This window comes from Saimiri boliviensis, chromosome 12 (assembly GCF_048565385.1).
Source record: "Saimiri boliviensis isolate mSaiBol1 chromosome 12, mSaiBol1.pri, whole genome shotgun sequence".
Taxonomy (NCBI): Eukaryota; Metazoa; Chordata; class Mammalia; order Primates; family Cebidae; genus Saimiri; species Saimiri boliviensis.
This window is the reverse complement of record NC_133460.1, coordinates 18,984,054-19,002,919: the sequence shown is the minus strand read 5'-3', so window position 1 is coordinate 19,002,919 and position 18,866 is coordinate 18,984,054. Positions and strand designations below refer to the sequence as shown.

The 18,866-nt window shown below is 39.7% G+C and overlaps 2 protein-coding genes across 9 annotated transcripts in view; both read right to left on the bottom strand.

The window, feature by feature from the left end:
* The window catches only part of PDILT (protein disulfide isomerase like, testis expressed), a 158,120-nt gene extending 149,838 nt beyond the window's left edge, over positions 1-8,282 (bottom strand). For 2 of the 5 annotated variants that reach the window (XM_074381963.1, XM_074381962.1), the window contains exon 1: positions 4,002-6,633. The gene's annotated coding sequence lies outside the window, so the exon portion shown is untranslated. Of the gene's footprint in view, positions 1-4,001; positions 6,634-6,722; positions 6,809-8,127; positions 8,218-8,237 lie in introns of those variants that run through there. The other 3 variants (XM_074381965.1, XM_074381964.1, XM_074381959.1) reach the window with 3 other exon arrangements.
* Positions 6,723-18,860, bottom strand: THUMPD1 (THUMP domain 1 NAT10 acetyltransferase adaptor). Of its 4 annotated transcripts, XR_012512763.1 has the most exons (6): positions 18,560-18,860; positions 16,009-16,183; positions 14,827-15,075; positions 13,991-14,416; positions 8,238-8,277; positions 6,723-6,877 (listed from the first exon to the last, which is right to left on the bottom strand). XR_012512763.1 is itself a non-coding variant. In XM_074381973.1 (5 exons), the coding sequence occupies exons 1-4, from the start codon at positions 18,788-18,790 to the stop codon at positions 14,010-14,012; spliced, it is 1,062 nt and encodes a 353-aa protein (XP_074238074.1). In that variant the 5' UTR covers positions 18,791-18,860; the 3' UTR covers positions 6,723-8,277; positions 13,991-14,009. The 4 variants fall into 4 exon arrangements, 3 of the variants coding, with proteins under 3 accessions (XP_074238074.1, XP_039334409.1, XP_003930203.1); XM_074381973.1 differs by having other exon boundaries at positions 6,723-8,277; XM_039478475.2 differs by lacking the exon at positions 6,723-6,877 and having other exon boundaries at positions 8,238-12,634.
* Between the last annotated feature and the right edge of the window lie 6 nt (positions 18,861-18,866).

The following is an 18,866-nucleotide window of genomic DNA, read 5'->3' as shown; positions in this document are numbered from 1 at the left end:
GATTGCCTGAGGCCACAGAATACAGGATAGAAACCGGAGTATTGGTTGGGAGAAATACTTCACTTGATAATCCTTTGTGAAGCATTTATTGGGGCTTATGGCAAAAGCCTGTAAACACTTTCCAAGGACAACTACTAAGATTTTGGACCACAGAATTTCTGTTTGATGGGTATTTACTGCCTTGCTATGAAATGTTAACTGAAGCTACCCCTATACTAATAAAAATGGTGGTGGTCAAAAGAGCTCCATGATAAAACAAGTGGTTCATATAGGATCTTGCTACCTGAGGAATGCAAGGAGAAGATATGAGTAGGGAGCTTCTTTTTCCCCTAGGATTGATTCTAACTATGTAAGGAGCTGCTAGATTTTACAGTGTCTAATAAACAGCTGTCATCTGACAAGAGCTGCTTGGCTTATGGATGACAGTTCTAAGGTGAAAAGGGGACATCCTGTTTGGAAGATGCTGCTTTGGTTAAAAAGAATCAAGTAAATCTTTTTCTTTTGAGTTACTTATTGCCTAGAGCAATTGGGTAAAGTACTTTTTGTGAGAAAAATTTATGATTCTAAGTAGTCCAAAATTTAGAGACTATTCCTGAGTATTCTGATTTTATGGCAATATAGTTATTTGCAACAGTTTAGTAAAACCCTTTCTTTTGAAATGGAATGCACTTGGAGACACTGGTTTTATTACTAAGGCTTTGACTAGAATAACGTATTTTAGGTAAAGTTCCAGCAAAGCTAACTTGAAACAAGCCTATATGGCCAATTTGTTATTGTTGCTGCACTTTTACAAATAATCAGGCCAGGTTATAATAAGCCTAAAACTTATTTTGCACACAAACTGATCTTGCTACACTTTCTCTTCAGTAGAAAAGAGGGCTAGAGAAAAAACATGTTTCAAAGAAAAACCATAACAAGCTGTATTTAGATTCCAGTCTTGACTTTGCTTTTTTTTTTTTTCACTTTCCTCTCTTTTTCTTCATTTATTTAATTCCACTGGTTTTGAGTACATATTGAATCATAAATTATTTCTTAATTACAATAATTACCTTATATTATTCTGTTCTGACAGCTATAATGAACTGCATGAGACTTGGTAATTCATAAAGAAAAGAAATTTAATCAACTCACAGTTAAACTGTGGGGGGGTGTGGGAGGGGGAAGGAGAAACCTCAGTAACATTGTGATCATGCTGGAAGGAGAAGCAAACACAACCTACTTCACGTGGTGGCAGGAAGAAGTGCCAAGCAAAAGGGGGAAATGCCCCAATAATAATAATAATAATAATAATAAACAGGTATCATGGTAACTCACTATCATGAGAATAGCAAGGGGAAAACTGCCCCCATGATTCAATTATCTCCCACTGTGTTCCTCCGATGACATACGGGAACTACAATTCAAGATGAGATTTTGGTGGGGACCCAGCCAAACCATATCACCTCTAAAGATGAACCAGGTTATAATTTTCTACATAATGTTTTTAGTTGGCATCCTAATAGGGTCATTTTTCTGTTCGGATGCACATATTCTCTTTTGATTGTCAAATTATTAATATTATTTATTGCTTATTGTTTTACTTCTGAGAAAACCAGAATCATGATATTCTGAAGACTAGAGATGATTTGCCAAAGCCTGAAAATCTCCCTCATTTGGAATCCCACTGGGTCTCATCTGTTTTTCACTGCCAATTCCCTGTTGCTAAAACTATACAAGCAACCTCCCTCTAGGCCAAGGGAGTGACAGAAGAGGTGGGCATATGACATTACAAGAGTCAATTTTGAGGGACAGAATTAGTTCAGATGCTTCAAGTAAGATTGGCACATAGATGCCTAAACAGCTGGTAAAATACATGTGACACCTTTCCATCCGTTCAGACCATACAGAATTTCCTGCTTCCCATAGAATTAAAAGAAAATTACTGAGAGGATATCCAGATACCTAGTGATGAAGGCTCCTGGGTATAGTGCTCCTAGTTATGAGACTTATGCAGATAGACATATAAAATTTTTTATTAGCCATTTAGGACAAAGTGTTTAAAAGTCTGCAAGAGGCCGGGCGCGGTGGCTCAAGCCTGTAATCCCAGCACTTTGGGAGGCTGAGACAGGTGGATCAGTAGGTCAAGAGATCGAGACCATCCTGGTCAACATGGTGAAACCCCGTCTCTACTAAAAATACAAAAAATTAGCTGGGCATGGTGGTGCGTGCCTGTAATCCCAGCTACTCAGGAGGCTGAGGCAGGAGAATTGCCTGAACCCAGGAGGCGGAGGTTGCGGTGAGCCGAGATCGCGCCATTGCACTCCAGCCTGGGTAACGAGAGCGAAACTCAGTCTCAAAAAAAAAATAAAATAAAATAAAAAATAAAAGTCTGCAAGAAGTATTGAGGTACAGCAAAAGTTTCTAAATTCCTTAGCCTAAAAAGGTTTAACCGTGCTTACATTTTGTATAGCTAATTGCTACAAGTCTGTAATTAAAATCAAGATTGCAGAAGCTCAACACATAGAAATTCATCAGTTTTGTAACCTCGTCTCTTTTTGTTTCTTAGCTTTTACATTGCTTAAAAATTTTTAAGTTTTGATAAATGCCTGCCCACCTCCATTCCCCTATGTCCTAAAGCATTTAAATTGGCCATAAGTCTTTTGGCTCTAAGTCCATTGGTCATTGGTGATCTCACCGGGGAGCAAAATTGACACAGGGTAGGCAGTAACGCCATCCCAACAATGCTATGGGATAAAATAACAGTTTGGTGGTCACTGATGTTGCCTCTGGCAAATTTGGATCAGAAGAGGGAGAATGTAACCCAAAAGTAAAATTCAAACCTCTGAACCATCTGAAAGGATCCCTTCTCTCAGCCAAAGGCTTTCCAAAGTTAATCCAAAGAACTAGTTTTGGCCATGATGGGAAGTGGAGGTTGGACATTCCTCACTATACCCTCCCCTCTGTGGAATTCAGGCACAACTCATCAGCATTAACATTAAAACAGAGATCTTAAGACCAACAAAAGAGACTTTTTGGAGGAGTAAGACCAAATTTCAGCATGACTCTAGTAGAGCATCACATGACAGATAGCAGGTGTAAGCCAAAAAAAAAATTCTAAAGCTCTCCCCAATCATCAGAATGGACTTCCTCCTAGACCAGGACACTCTGGAGTTTAACCTGAAAGATAGGGTCAGACATGCCTCACTATACCCTCCAGGATTAACCTCAACAGACCTTAAGTCTGATAAGAAACATTTACAATCTGTTATCTGTGAAGCCTGCTACCTGGAAGCTTCATCTGCATAATAAAACATTGGTTTCCACAACACTTTTTTTTTTGACATAGTCTTGCTCTGTTGCCCAGTCTAAAGTGCAGTGACAAAATTTTGGCTCACCGCAACCTCTACCTTCCAAGTTCAACTGATTCTCATGTCTCAGCCTCCCAAGGAGCTGGGATTACAGGCATGCGCCACCACATCTGGCTAATTTTTGTATTTTTAGTAGAGATGAAGTTTTGCCATGTTGGCTAGGATGGTGTCAAACTCCCAGCCTCAAGTGATCTGCCTGCCTCGGCTTCCCAATGTGCTGGAATTAGAGGCATGAGCCATGGCACCTGGCCTAACAACCCCTTAACTTATTCAGACATTCCTTTAATTCTAAATCTTTAGACAATAACAAATCATTCAACCAATTTCCAGTCAGAAAATTTTTGGATCTACCTATGAGTTGGAAACTCCTGCTTGCAGTCGTTCCACCTTTCTAGACCAAACCAGTATACATCTTACATGTATTGATGTCTTATACCTTTCTCAAGTGTATAAAACCATGTTGTGGGCTGACCACCTTTGGTACCACATTCTCAGGATCTCCTGAGGGCTGTGTCATAGGTAATTGGTTACTCATATTTCGCTCAGAACAAATCTCTTCATATATTTTACAGAGTTTGATTCTTTTTGTCAACAATAACTTGGCATCCAAACATGTGGGGCCTCAGAAAAGACTCAGAATGCTAAAAGAGTTACCTGAACTTGGAGCTAAGGTACCAGCAGGGTCCTGTTGAAAGCCTCCATGACTTTGAGCGTCTCCTCCAGTGGAACTTGTAGGTCCTCCTGAGCCCCAGATATTCATTTTATTGTTGGTCCCTGGTTTATTGAGCTCGATTTTTTTCTCCTAGGACGTTGTTTAGGATCCTAATTCTTCTAGTTCAGAGGTGCATTCTAAAGGGTCCTCTCCATTGTCTTTTTCTAAATGTAAGGAAAACAACCTCCTTTCAAGCACTTCATTTGGTTTCTAGTTTGGAAGTGCATTCTAAAGCATCTTCTCCATTGTTTCCCCCCACCAAAATAAAGCTCAATTGGTTTGTCTGCACAGTTGAATGAAGAACTGAATTGTCCTTTTCACAAATAAACAAGAAACTGAGCTCCTTTAGCTCCAAAGAGAAAAGGCATTTTGCCCCTCCCAGTTGCAAGGTGCTCCTGGATGAATGGGGCCAAGTAAGAGTGTTTGGGGCACTGACCCCCTGTGATATGCAGTGGCCCTACAGAGAACCTCCAACAAAACTAGTTTTAAAGGGCTCATTCAGGAAACATATAAGATCCAGTCACTCCACATTTTGAGCCCTTTGAGAGGTGACAGACAAAAAATTAAACCAGGCTCAACAGGGAAAAGAATGCTGAAGTATGATGTCCAGGTAGGTTGAGAAAATATCTGACAGGTTCAATACAGCAGAAAGAACATTTTGCAGTTTTCTGCTGTTCACTGTACAACTATTCACAACCTGCTTTCATTTTGCGAAAAGAATATTTTACGAACATCAACTGTTTCTTTCATTCTAGATTATAGATGAAAATGGCAGTGTTCTACCACCTGGCAAAGAAGGGGAAATTGCCCTCAGACTAAAGTCTAATGGCCCTTCTGCTTCTTCTCTGAATATGTGGTATAAGGACAGAAAGTGCTAGTCATGCCTTAATACAGACCTGGGTCCAAATTTCATTTCCACCATGTCTTGCTATGTAACCTTGAGCAAGCAACAAAATTTATTTTGTCAGCTATAACATGGGAAGACTATCACCTCTCACCCAAGTACTGTAAAGATGAAATTCCAAATGTAACGAACTGGTTGAGTGGTTATCCTCAGAAAGGAAAACTGAACAGTGTGGGATGGGGGTGGAGTTGGGGGTGCTAGAGGTAGAAGAGGGGCTTTTATAACACTTTTTGGGAACTTTTATATTTTATACTAGGAACTACCTTTTTAAAAAATTAATTTCCAGCCAGAGACAGTGGCTCACACCTATAACCACAACATTTCAGGAGGCTGAGGTGGGAAGGTGGCTTGAGCCCAAGAGTTTGAGACCAGCTGGGAAATATAGCAGGATCCCATCTCTACAAAAACATAAAACAAATGAGCCAGGTGTGGTGGTACATGTCTGTGGTCCCAGCTACTCAGGAAGCTAAGGTGACAGGAATGCTACGGCTTGGAAGGTTGAAGCTGCAGTGAGCTATGATCAAGCCATTGCACTTCAGCATGGGCAACAGAAAGAGACTCTGTCTCAAAATATAAAATAAATAATTTCTTCTGGAAGTACAATGTGCAATGTACTTGTCAATGAGTGCCATACCCACCTCTTTTCTGACCAAACCAATCCCCAAATGTCATCTTTGATTCCTAGAACAATCCAGAGAAAACTGCCGCCACATTAAGAGGAGATTTTTACATTACTGGAGACAGAGGGATGATGGACAGCGATGGGTATTTCTGGCTTGTCGGCAGAGCTGATGATAGGTTTGTACATTTGCCACTCTTAAGAGGCAAGGATCTCCTATTTGGAAGATGTAGTGACCAAAGGCTTCTTTTCCTTTTCAGGTACCAGCAGGGTGCGGTGGCTCAAGCCTGTAATCCCAGCACTTTGGGAGGCCGAGACGGGTAGATCACGAGGTCAAGAGATCGAGACCATCCTGGTCAACATGGTGAAACCCCGTCTCTACTAAAAATACAAAAAATTAGCTGGGCATGGTGGCACGTGCCTGTAATCCCAGCTACCCAGGAGGCTGAGGCAGGAGAATTGCCTAAACCCAGGTTGTGGTGAGCCGAGATCGCGCCATTGCACTCCAGCCTGGGTAACAAGAGTGAAACTCTGACTCAAAAAAAAAAAAAAAAAGAAAGAAAACCTTTTCAGATACCGTATTAGGCCATTTGAAGTGGAGAGTGCACTCGCTGAGCACCCCGCGGTTATCGAATCGGCTGTTGCCAGTAGTCCAGATCCAATCCGCAGAGGTAAGTGGTTGTCATGAATTAAAGTAGCAACTTTATATTTTCAAGTTCTGTCCATTTGACCACGGTAAAGGTTGAAACAAAAGTGGTCACTGAATTCTCACTTGGCCAAAATATAAACCAGGCAACCAACTTTATAATAAATTATGTCCCAAAAGGCAGCTATTAGGATTCTTTTGAAGGCAAGTGACAGAAACTCAACTCAAACTCCTTAAGTTTAAAAAAAAAAAAGACATTTGGCTCATATAAGTGACAAGTGTTCAAGGGTTCATCTGAGGTTGGCAAGACTCAGTCTCTCCATTTTTAGTTCTGCTGTTCTTTATGCTGGCTCCATTTGAGCAGGTTCTTCCTACTTGATAGCAAGCATCTCCAGACTTAAACAGGTTAGCAACCCTCCACCCCTCCAAAAAGGACAGAGCTGTTTTCATGTTTTCAGTCATTTCAAGTAACTCTCAGGATTGCATTTGCCTACCTTAGATCACATCTCTCACCAATGTGGTTTTCAGGGAATGGTATATGCTGATCGGTCAGACTTGAATCATATGTCTATCATTGAAGGTAAGGGTTGGTATCAATCCCATCAGACAGAAGTTAGGGTAATACTTCATAGAAAAACTATACTAGTTTCTAAAAAGAGGGAACAGATACTGTATAAGCATATGCATATTTCACTGAATAGGCAGCAGATTTCACTGAATGGACAACTGTCATGGAACTCAGAATACATTTTCTCACATAAACAAGGCAAATAAAAAATTGTGGCCAGTTTCCCAAACAAGTCTCATGAGCCTGTTTCAGACCAATGGAAAGGAAATGCTGGCAATGACAATAATAGTCTTAATTCTAGGAAGAAGCCCTATTTTCCTAATTTCCTTTCCTCATGGAAGTTTCCTACAGATAGAGCAAGTGACAAAATTTCAAAACAGTTTGTCTGTCGGCATCCTCCCCCATCGGTACCTCCCTCTCACACATCAGTGAGCCTCTGCAGTGACACTATGGGTCCCCTACTCTTATCTCCTGTACTCCCTCCACTCCCCATTTATTCCATTCTCAAAAATAGTTTCCTCCTGCCACCATGCCCTCATTCTCTCAATATAAATGATTTCAGCTCAACAGCAGAAGTAACCACCAATTATAATCGATGTATGAACAATAAATAATATAAATTATACTTGCTAACCTCAGTAATTATCTAATTGGTGGTTTTAAACAGTATTACAAAAAGAAGCAAACAATATGAGGCAAAAACGACCTTGTAGAGATAGATCAACCCTTCCTGACAGGTTTTTTGTTTTGGGGGTTTTTTGAGATGGAGACTTGCTCTGTCACTCAGGCAAAAGCAAGATTCCAGTGGTGCACTTATAGTTCACAACAAACTCAAACTGCTGGATTCAAGCGATCCTCCCACCTCAGCCTCCTGAGTCACTAGGACAACAGGTGTGTACCACTGCACCCTGGCCCAATTTTTCTTTTTAGTCTTTGTAGAGATGGGTCTCACTATGTTGACCAGGCTTGTTTCGAACTCCTGGGCTCAGCTATCCTTCTACCTTGGAGTCCCAATGTTTTGGGATTATAGGTGTAAGCCACCATGCTCGGCCCCTTCCTGAGATCTGATCTCTCAGGATACAGAGTCCTTCCTCCACTGACATTCTTCCAACTCCCTTGAAACCACATATTCTCTGGGAGCTCCATTTGTCTGCCTGTTCCATGCTTCTAATGGTATAGGTTCAATGGAGTAAGTAAGTGGTCATCTGTCAACCAAGGACTGCCTGAATTATAAATGGGATCCGTCTGAAATGCTAAATACATGTGTGACCTGTAAATAAAACTTAAGCTTTCTTCAACTGCTGCACTCCTCACACTCACAAACCATTTACCTGGAATTATTCTCAAAACCTCACTTGGTAATTGTATCCAAGCTTTGTTCAGAGGCAATCTCTGGCATTTGCAGCCATCATTCAAACTGCTATTAACAAATAGTAAGTACCTATGTTGCAGTAAGCACTGGTTGCAGATTCTTGATGTGTCTGAAAAACAAATAGAGCAAGATAAATTAACTTTTCTGTTGCAGGTAGTGAAAGCTCTTGTTCTTAGCTCTACCCTTTAAGTCCTACAACCCAGAGAAATTAACTCTTGAGTTTCAGGACCATGTAAAAAAACAACTGCACCTTACAAATATGCAGATTTCACTGAATAGGCAGCAGATTTCACTGAATGGACAACTGTCATGGAACTCAGAATACATTTTCTCACATAAACAAGGAAAATAGAAAATTGTGGCCAGTTTCCCACAAGGTATCTGCAAGATAAGTATTTTGCCCAAAAGTAAAGTTCGGATGTTACCAAACTAGGGTCTAAGATAGAATGTAGATTTTACTGGATTTTGACTTTATAGTAGCTCATTATACAAGTAGAAGATACCTTTTTTTGTTTTTAGCCCTAAGAACTTTAAAATGTTTTGTTACAACAGTACAAATACATGATAAACTAGAGCTTTTAATCAACTCTGCAATACTGAATCACTACTAAGAATCTTTCTAGAACTAATTTGTCCCATTCTGTATGACAAAAGCACAGTAGCCAAGAATTGCCAAGTGCCTTGTGTTTAGGGACAGCACTTGACTCATCTATCCCAGGACTCTTGGCCCTAATACCCCTATAAATTCAAATTAATGTTCAGAAAAAAGATAATATCCAAAGAAACCATGGAATCTTTCCTGAAATCTTCAAAGAAGGATTTAAGAACAAATCTATATAAAGACATGAAGATGGCCTTGTAGTTTCCTTCTAACAGTGGAATTGGTTGATAGTGACTGATCCTCTGCATGAGATTTCTATTTCAGCTAGCATTTCAGTCAAAAGGTAGTTGATATCAACATAAGAACTACTCACATTTTCTCCATTAAATTCACTAAATCAATGACCTTCACTTTCAGAAAGGCTATTTGAGTGCATTTTAAAATACAGTAGTAGTCTCTTTCACAGAACAGAAAGAGGATTTTTACAGTCAACTCAGGACAGACGAGAAATCTGTATATATTCCTAATTAGCCCTAAAAACTCTTCCTCAAAATCTGCAGGATCCAGCTCTGAACACAAGAAGTGTTCTTTCTACATTTAGGTGTAGTCTCCATTTTCCAGGAACAGTATAGACCTAGGACTAGTGTGAACTATGGGAAAGCAATAGGGTAAAGGGATTATTACTTTCTTGTTGCCAAGCATTTAAGTGAATTGGCACTAAAAACCTGTAAGGTGGAGCTACACTGTCACCCTTCCTATATAAACAGACCAGTTTCTGGTGTCCATGAGATTCAATGAGTTTAGGCTAAGATAATCTCAACTTTAAAATTCAGTCTCAGCATTTCAGGCAAGCTGTCTCCTATTGCACTGACAACTGGAAGGATGGAATCAAGTGTCTCTTAACATTTCTCTATCAATTAGGTGGAATTTGTTCAAGAACTCCCAAAGACAATCACTGGGAAAATCAAACACAATGTTTTAAGAGACCAAGAATGGGGACAAACAGCTTGATAAGAAAACTAAAGGGTTAAGTAGTAACATGATTGCTTTACCTCATTATTTGTTCCTGATAATTCAGTGACTACTCTTAAAAATGTTTAAAATCCTCGAAGTTTTTGTTTTGTTGACATTTTTTGTTTAAGTTTTGTTTTCTACTTAGCTAAAAAATTTCAAGTAAATAAAAGTCTAAAAATATATGGATGAAAGTTGTTCTAAGAAGCAAACTGACAAAGGTATTGATAATGTGTTTAAATTAATATGATATAGTGTTTAAGATAACAGGAATCAAATGATTACTTAGAAAAAGTACACAATGAATCTTTATTTCATTTTTGTGCCTGATTAATTCAAAATAAAGATACATCCTAAGAGAAATGTTCAAGACCATTTCTTCTGCTTAACATCTTTATAAGACCAAACTTCAAGACATTAAAATACTGTTAAAATGAGTACAAATAGGCCGGGCGTGGTGGCTCAAGCCTGTAATCCCAGCACTTTGGGAGGCCGAGGCAGGTGGATCACGAGGTCAACAGATCGAGACCATCCCGGTCAACATGGTGAAATCCCGTCTCTACTAAAAATACAAAAAATCAGCTGGGCATGGTGGCACGTGCCTGTAATCCCAGCTACCAGGAGGCTGAGACAGGAGAATTGCCTGAACCCAAGAGGCGGAGGTTGCGGTGAGCCGAGATCGCGCCATTGCACTCCAGCCTGGGTAACAAGAGCGAAACTCCATCTCAAAAAAAAAAAAAAAAAAAAAGAGTACAAATAATTCAAAACTCAGTAAGTGAATTTAAGGAAATTACATACTGTATTACTGTACCTCATTTTGGAGCAAATTAACTGTAAAATACCTGAAACTTGGATTTAGGAGTATTCATTATTTGAGGGTAATTAATATATTTATATTTTTATCTTTTTTAGGATCATGTCCATGACTTTATAATCTGACATATAAACATCTTTTATAATATACATATATATACACTATAAAGAGATTTACTAAGAAGCAGAAAGGAAGAAAAATTACAGAACACCAATTTGTAGGGATCAAATTTATTTTCATTTTTCTGAAAATATCAGGAATTATAAAAAGCAAGCTCGATATTTGGCCGTACCAAAAGCAAAATACAAGTAAAAAATAACATTGGAAAACCATGTTTAACCTTAGATAAGCATATTTTAAAATACAAAGTTTAACACTCTTTCCTCTATGGAGCTAAACAAGTTTTATAAACCACAGACTGCAGTTTTTTTGTTTTTAACTGACATAATTTTTTAAAAAGAAATAAACTAAAGGGGAATAAAAAGCACTTACTTCCTACCCTGGAACCTCATCATTTGTAAAAATAACATGTTCAAATGTCAGTGAAAATAAACAGTTGATAAACCTGAAAACAAATCTTTTAATGAGTTCAGGTTACCACTGAGCACAGGATTTTGTAGCCGGGAAAGAACTGCCTGTGTAACTACTGAGCCTTACCAAATACACATAAATATAAAAGGCAATTAAAAACAAACTATAAAATAAAAATCTTTCCATAGAGTAGCAGCTTTCACAAAGCAAAAACAACTTAGTTCCACAGAGCTGCATATGGCCAATTTTTTCCCAAGTCCTTTTGTCTTGCACTATCAAAATAAAAGATCTTTGTCTTGAAGCAAGTCTGCTGAAGAAGGCACCAAAATCCTATCCTCCCTAGTCTCCTAAATGATATTAAGAATCCTCAAGGTGGGGAATGGGCATTTAAAAAAAAAAAAAGGAATCCTCTTATCAATCCTTTCAAGGTAACTTCAACATCATTAACATTCTAAATATGTAAAGCTATAGAAGGAAAGTCCTACCTTATCTTTGCCCCTCTCAAATCATTCTAGTCTGGTTTACCAAACAGAACCACTGGTTAGGAGGATAAAAATATATTCCCATGTTCACTAGCCATTAAATAAACATAGCCACTTGTGCAGGAAGCCTAACATTTTTAATACTTCCTAACTTTTTAAAACTTAAGGATAAGCCTATTTCCACAAGCTAACTTTACAGCTCCTTAATATCCTTAATCTGGACAGTTTATTTTGCAGACTTTGTTGGTGTCTGCCTTTTTCAATTGCTTTACCCAAAAACAGGCCTTGAAAACACTTTCAAATTCAGGAAACCCCTGCAGGGAACCCTCATTGTATGTGTGAGCACTAAGTTGAAGAACCCTCTTATTTCACAGAAACCTGGGACTGTCCGACTAGGGCTGTGTTCATTCTCTTCCATCCGAGACAAAATTTCAAGCTGAGCAGATTTAGAGAAAAGGTTCTTCATATGCAGTTATATACTAGTGCTGGGAAAAGGAGAGAAAATGCTATTTAACTGGGTTTTGTGGTTCCTCCAGGTGGGTTATAGCAAGATTTAAGAGTTGCACTCTTCATTTTCAAGTCCAAGTGACTACAGAAACATTTCAAGAATTCCTCTGGCAAGGTGGCAAGTCAGTTTCCTTTTAGATCTAAGACTCTTGTCACTTTAAGAAAGAATTTTTCCCCTGAACCTTTCAGGAGACTTGTTCATTTGTTCATATGATGAAAAATGTCTACTAAATAAGCTACTTCCTGCAGTCATTTTTCATTTCCAAAGCACTCAGCAAAAGCTGTTTCCTTGTAAGTACTCTGGCATTCACCTTTCAATTCAAATATCCTGTAACGAACTCTTCCTCTGATAAGCCACTGGATGTCTGTACGGTGCAGGAAGTTTACGTGCTGTTTGTCCAGGTTTTTGTTTTGGGTGTTTTTTTTAACATTTCTGCATAAATGGGTCTTGGATACAGGTAACCAGTTTTGCAGCATTATTCAGAACATCACTATCTTCAAGTTTTTGGTATCAGCATCTCTGGGAAGAAAGCAGTATGCTATAACGTCAACATCAGGACTTTTTTTTTTTTAAATAATGCAAAATGACTTATGGAAACAACCACTGATGGGGCACCAGGAATGCAGATAACAGACTTCTGGTTATCAGATATGATGTCACAACATCATATACTGGCCTTTGTTTTGGCAGGCTCCTAACAATAGAAGAAGTTTTATTTGAATTTCATTATTTACAAATCTTACAAATGCTACAGCATGACAAATATTAGTGAAACCTGTTGACTCATCATCCTGGATAGAGAAGCTGCTCCTTTCCAGTTAATGACATAAAATCTTTTTAGTATCACATGAGATAGCATCAGTAAATCAACTTACTGAGAATAATGTCTTTTCAATTTTGTACTGCGTTTTGCCCCAGCATTTTAGTATTATTAGATTCTCACCAACTATGCATATTTTCCTTTCCTAAGTTATGCTACTAAATAATTTGCCTCCTAAACCTTTTGACTAAATGTGGTTTCTGAACAAAAGCCTTACTGTTTTGATAATCCAAAAGCCATTTGAAAATAATGAATATCCTTTCTTCTCAAGTGGCTGTGATTTATAGTTACAACTGCTAGTTTTCTATGTTGTATGCCACAGACAATGCACAACGGGACAGGACAGCTTGGACTGAATCCATACAAAACCCTTGAGAAGCAGCTTTCGTTATAAAGACAGAATTTCTTTGTGTCCCTTGTTGCACTAGTATACTGAAGTATACTCAGAAGACTGAAATCCATCAACAACTTTTTCAGAAATGTCTGTAGCTCTGTGCCTAAAAAGGTTCTCTTCTTTCTCACATCTTGCCTTCCAGAAATGCAGCACTGGACTGTCAGCTTTGTTACATACCAATGTTAATAAAATATAAAAACATACATAACCAAATAAGAAAATCACCAAAGTCCAAAAACTTCACTAAACAATTCACTTCTAACCTACATGATCCACATTTTTGCAGTGTTTACAACAAGGTGGCAGGAGGACAGCTGAGCTGTGGCATGTAAAAACTCTTTCCTTAGAATGAAAACTTCCTTCTGATTTTCTACTTCACAGTCACTTCACTCCCATGTCAGCTACATAAGAGGAGACTGGGAGAGGCCAACATCCCCTTTCTCCCATCCTCCCCTCTTTGCAATAGCAGCACATGGGTGTGCCCATACATAAAACCAGAAGGGCTGAAAGATCCCTAACAAAACTGTTAACAGGGCTGCACAATCATTGTTCACTACCGTGAGAAGAGCATAACACAGCACACAAATAAGAAACTGTTTTTAGTCACAATTTCAGGTGGAACCCCAGCAACATCTCACAAAACCCCAGTTGGAAAACCCACCTTAACACCAAATGACCTCCTATGAGAGGTCATTTTCATTTGACTTGGATCCTTCTGTGGTTTGACTTGCAAGTTCAGGTTTGCCTCCTCCCTTATTCACTACCTGGGGATTAGATGTTGGTTTTTTCTGCCCCAGCTCCTCAGTATTCTGTGGTACCTGCTGGTTATTTTTTCCTTCTGCTATGTTGTTTTGATCTGATTTGTCAGCAGATTCCAATTTAGTTTCTTTACCATTTCCCTGCTTTGAGTTAAGCTGTGATGGATCCTTAGGGCTCTTCACCACCTCCTGGAGATTGTATTTTCTAAACAACATGTAATCTTTCACAACACTCAGGCAACAGACAGCTTTGATGATTTCTACTACCACCGTGTACTGTGGATTGGTGAGATTCACTTTATTTTCTGAATTGAGGGTGCCCACTATTCCTGTAAAAACAGGAAAACACATAGCTGAGGAGGATACCATTAAATTTGATAGAAAAAATCTTTTGGCTCTGTTTCTTGTTAAAACATGACATACACTAATCCACTCCTCTATGTGGATTTCACATACTCTGAACACTTACGATAAATAAATACAAATAAAACTCTAAGACATTTAATAATACTTTTTTCCCCAAAAAAATTTCAAGTTAAAAAAGACTTTAACTACCAGAAATCTAATATCCAACATATTGAAATCAGTTGATTTAATATTATTTTTAAAACATTTTAATATATTTGTTCTACATTCAAAAAAGTAAGCCCTAAATCTTCAAAAAGAAAAATTCTTAAAAAACCCAAGGACAAGTATTTACCATTGAATACTTAATGGAAAAATCATGAGAGAAACATACCTGCCAATTCTCTGATAACTTCTTCTCTATTCATGTGACTGTTATTTCGAGATTTGTACACAATCTGAAATGTCCCTTTGTTCGGAGCTTTAAACCAGGGTTCCAAAAATGTTTCTGCATATTTTTTCATATCTTCTAAAAAAGCCTTGCATGTGCCAGAGATGGGTAACATTCGTAGAATAACTCGAGTCTTCTTCTTCTTGGTTTTGTACATATCCTGGAGAATATGATGCACCAATTTCTCAGGTTCTGAAGGAAAAAGAAAAAAGTTAACAAACAAGAAGATGATTTCTCAGACATCTTAAACACTGAACTCTAAAATGAATTTTCACTGGCAATAAGTTGACAGAAAAAGAAATTCTCGTAATGAATCTTAAATGAATCTACCTAGTCATTTTTTTCAACTAACGTTTCTTCAGTGCCTAATATGTACTATAATGTGTCTAATATTTTAAGTTTTCATTATTACTGCTTTCACTAGAAACGACTATTTAGGTAGACTGTTAACATTTTTGTGATGTCCTGACTTTTCCAACCGTAACACCAAGCTGTTATTTTCCTTTAACAACTATCAAGAGTACATTAAACAGTACATACTTTTTTACAAAAAAAAAAAAATCTGTGAGTCACTTAAAAAGATGTAATCAATCCATTAGCTAAGTTAGCACAGAAGTCTAAACCTCAGACACAGGAGAAATCCCAGAACCATGTTGGACACAAGATCATGAAGAGGCAGCAGTACTCAGGCTGCAACCTGCCTACATACAAGTCTATTTGGGGCTGCTACAAAAATTTTTAAATTAGTTGACCACTTTCAAAAAACTCCAGACTTCCAAATTCTTTTGAGAAACTGGAACATCTGGTCCTGCATTTCCAAGAGCAACAATTGGCTGGAGCTGAGTAGCAGCTGCCCCCATTAAACAGAACAAGCACTCTAGTTCTACCTTAAGTTAGATACAAAGGAAGGAGGAAAGCCAGGTTTCCACTCCTAAGCTAATGCTATGTCCACCACCCCATTCTACCTCTCCACAGGCCTACTGTTAATACCATGTACAGAAGCTGCCATCAAATGATTAATTGAGTCATGCCCAAGAAGCCATTTTGTAAGCAGTATTTATTCTCTGAGACAGGAAGATACCCAAATGTTATGAAATCAATAATCTTGACAAGTATTCATCACACCTATTCCAAGTGTCCTGATGAAGACGACGTTATTTGCTCCACTTTCCACTGACTGGAATCTTCTTAGCCTCATCTCTGTAGATGCCTTAATATCACCAACTTCTTTCTTTAGGGCAGCCTCCACATCATCATCTTCTTCCTCACTTCCAGAAGGCTGCTGATCCTTGTCTGTAAGCTGTTTAAATAAAACTAATGAGCAGAAATGACACAACAGCTCACATTTAAACACTATCAGTAACTATTAGTGTGAAATCCCTGGTGGCAGGTGGCTCAGTATTTATTTATTTATAAGATGGAGTCTCGCTTTGTCGCCCAGGCTGGAGTGCAATGGTGCAATCTCGGCTCACTGCAACCTCCACCTCCTGGGTTCAAGCAATTCTCCTGCCTCAGCTTCCAGAGTAGCTGTGATTACAGGTGTATGCCACCATGCCCAGCTAATTTTTGTATTTTTAGTAGAGATGGGGTTTCTCCAAGTTGGTCAGGCTGGTCTTGGACTCCTTAGGTGAGCCACCATGGCCAGCTGACTCAGTATTGATAATAAAGTTTTTTATTACGAGACTCAGACACCACTCCCTTCAAAATGTGGAGCAAAGCCAGAATCAGTGGCTCATGCATGTAATCCCAGCACTTGGGGAGGCTGACGCAGGTGCATCACCTGAGGTCAAGAGTTCAAGAGCAGCCTTGCCAACATGGTGAAACCCCACCTGTACTAAAAGTACAAAAATTAGCTGGGCATGGTGGTGCACGCCTGCAATGCCAACTACTCAGGAGGCTGAGGCAGGATAATTGTTTGAACCCAGAAGGCAGATGTTGCAGTGAGCTGAGATTTGCACCACTGCACTCCAGCCTGGGTGACAGAGCAAGACTGTCTCAAAACAAACAAAAAGAAAATGTGGAGCAAGAGGGAGTTCCCTTAGACTATGGTATGTCACATTTGAAAATGTTTTCAAAAGCATCTTGTCAGTTTGAGACAGAGAGAAATGTGGTCAGATAAATCATTTCAGGGTGTACCTAGACACCTTCACCAGATATCTGTATGCCTGATATGACACTGTCCTTTTGCTAAGATTACACCAAATACTTGTGGAATTAAAAATCCTTAATCTTGTTTTATTAAGGAACAAGGCATAGAAATACATTGTTCAGTAATTTTGGCCAAGCATGGTGGCTCACGCCTGTAATCCCAGGACTCTGGGAGGCAGAAGTGGGCAGATTCCTTGAGCCTAGGAATTTGAGACCAGCCTGGACAACATGGCCTGAGAAACTGTCTCTACGAAAAAATACAAAAAATTAGGCGTGGTGGCACATGCCCATATTCCCTGCTACTCGGGGGCTGAGGCAGGAAAATCGCTTAAGCCCGGGAGGTGGAGGCTGCAGTGAGAAAGATCATGTCACTGTACTCCAGCCTCCAGCTTGGGTGACAGAGCAAGACTGCTTCCAAAAAAAAAAAAAAAAAGAATTTGCTTACAGTACCAGCATAGACAGGACATATACTTGTTGCCCAGTTCCCTGTCCCCCAGTGCCCAATGAAATTGCCAGTCTAGCACAGTAATTGTATACATTTACAGAAACTTTCATGATATACCAGTTTGTACTTTATGTACATAAGCCATTCGCTAGCCAGTCTTATTCTTTTTTATCTAACTTACCAACATCAAATAGTGCACCCATGTCCGAATCCCCGAGATAGTAAAGAATGAGCCGTCAATTCAAATTCCCTCTGTATTACCCTTCTTCATTTAATCCTTCACAGTGTGTATGTGTGTTTTGGTCCAGATTCTAGGCCAGTAATACCACTTCCAACCAGTGAGACTTTAGATAATACTGGTTTAAAAAAAGATTGTCCTTTCTAAAATGTAATTTAAGTGCAATAACTAACATTATTAATAAACCTATTATTTCAGCGATATTATTGCTTCAGACAAACACATTATTGCTACCAACTTTACTAGGCTGTCATGAGAAGCCTGTTTCTGAAAGAGTTTCAGCACACGCCTGGCCCTCGACGAGAACTCCCTAAGTGGGAGCCAGGCCGGGCGCGGTGGCTCATGCCTGTAATCCCAGCACTTTGAGAGGCAGAGATGGGAGAATCGCTGGAGTGTAGGGTTTAGGACTATCTTGGGCAAAATAGTGAAACCCCCTTATCTATAAAAATTAGCCAAGAGTGGTGGTGCGCACCTGCAGTCCCAGCTACTCTGTAGGCTGAGGCAGGAGAATCGCTTGAACCTCGGAAGTCGAGACTGCCCTAAGCTATGATCGCGCCAATGCACTCCAGCCTAGGCAACAAGACGAGACTGTCTCACAAAAATAAAAGTAATGGAAGCTACCGTGACTAATGATGGAAAGAAGAGGTGCAAGAACTTCGAGCACAAAACAGCGCCAAAATCTGAGAGCCTCTCAGGGCTAGGGGCGGAAACGCAGGCTAGGCCACGCCCCTCCAGCCGTTACGCCGACTACCTGAGGCGAGCAGGCCTAAACCCGCAGCTAACCTTCCAGCATTCCCTCCTCCTGCAAGGCCCGCCAGCCCGCCCACCAACCCCAGGACCGGTACCTTTTCTGGCCCATACATGTCGTCGCCATATTCGTTGAGCAGGCTGTAGGCCTCTTCCACGCACTTGCGCTCGTTCATGTTGCAGGTGATGAGGATGCCTTGCAGCCCGGGCTCTAGCTGACGGGGCCCGCCGGCGTCGCAGCGCCGAGCCCGCTTGGCCAACACATACTGAGCCTTGCTTTTGCGCTTCCCGCCGCCAGGCTGATTAGGCTGCTGGGCCGAGGCCGCCATGGTCCGAGCAAGCTGAGAGGAAAGAGAAATGTTCGTCCGCAGCTGTTGGAGTCCTCACTTCCGCTAGCGCGTCCGG

Coding starts and splice junctions, on each gene's coding strand:
- THUMPD1 (XM_074381973.1), bottom strand. CDS start 18,790: ATGGCGGCCTCGGCCCAGCAGCCTAATCAGCCTGGCGGCGGGAAGCGC. Junction 16,184..18,559: donor ACATGTATGGGCCAGAAAAG/GTACCGGTCCTG, acceptor TTATTTAAACAG/CTTACAGACAAGGATCAGCA. Junction 14,417..14,826: donor AGTTATCAGAGAATTGGCAG/GTATGTTTCTCT, acceptor CTGTTTTTACAG/GAATAGTGGGCACCCTCAAT.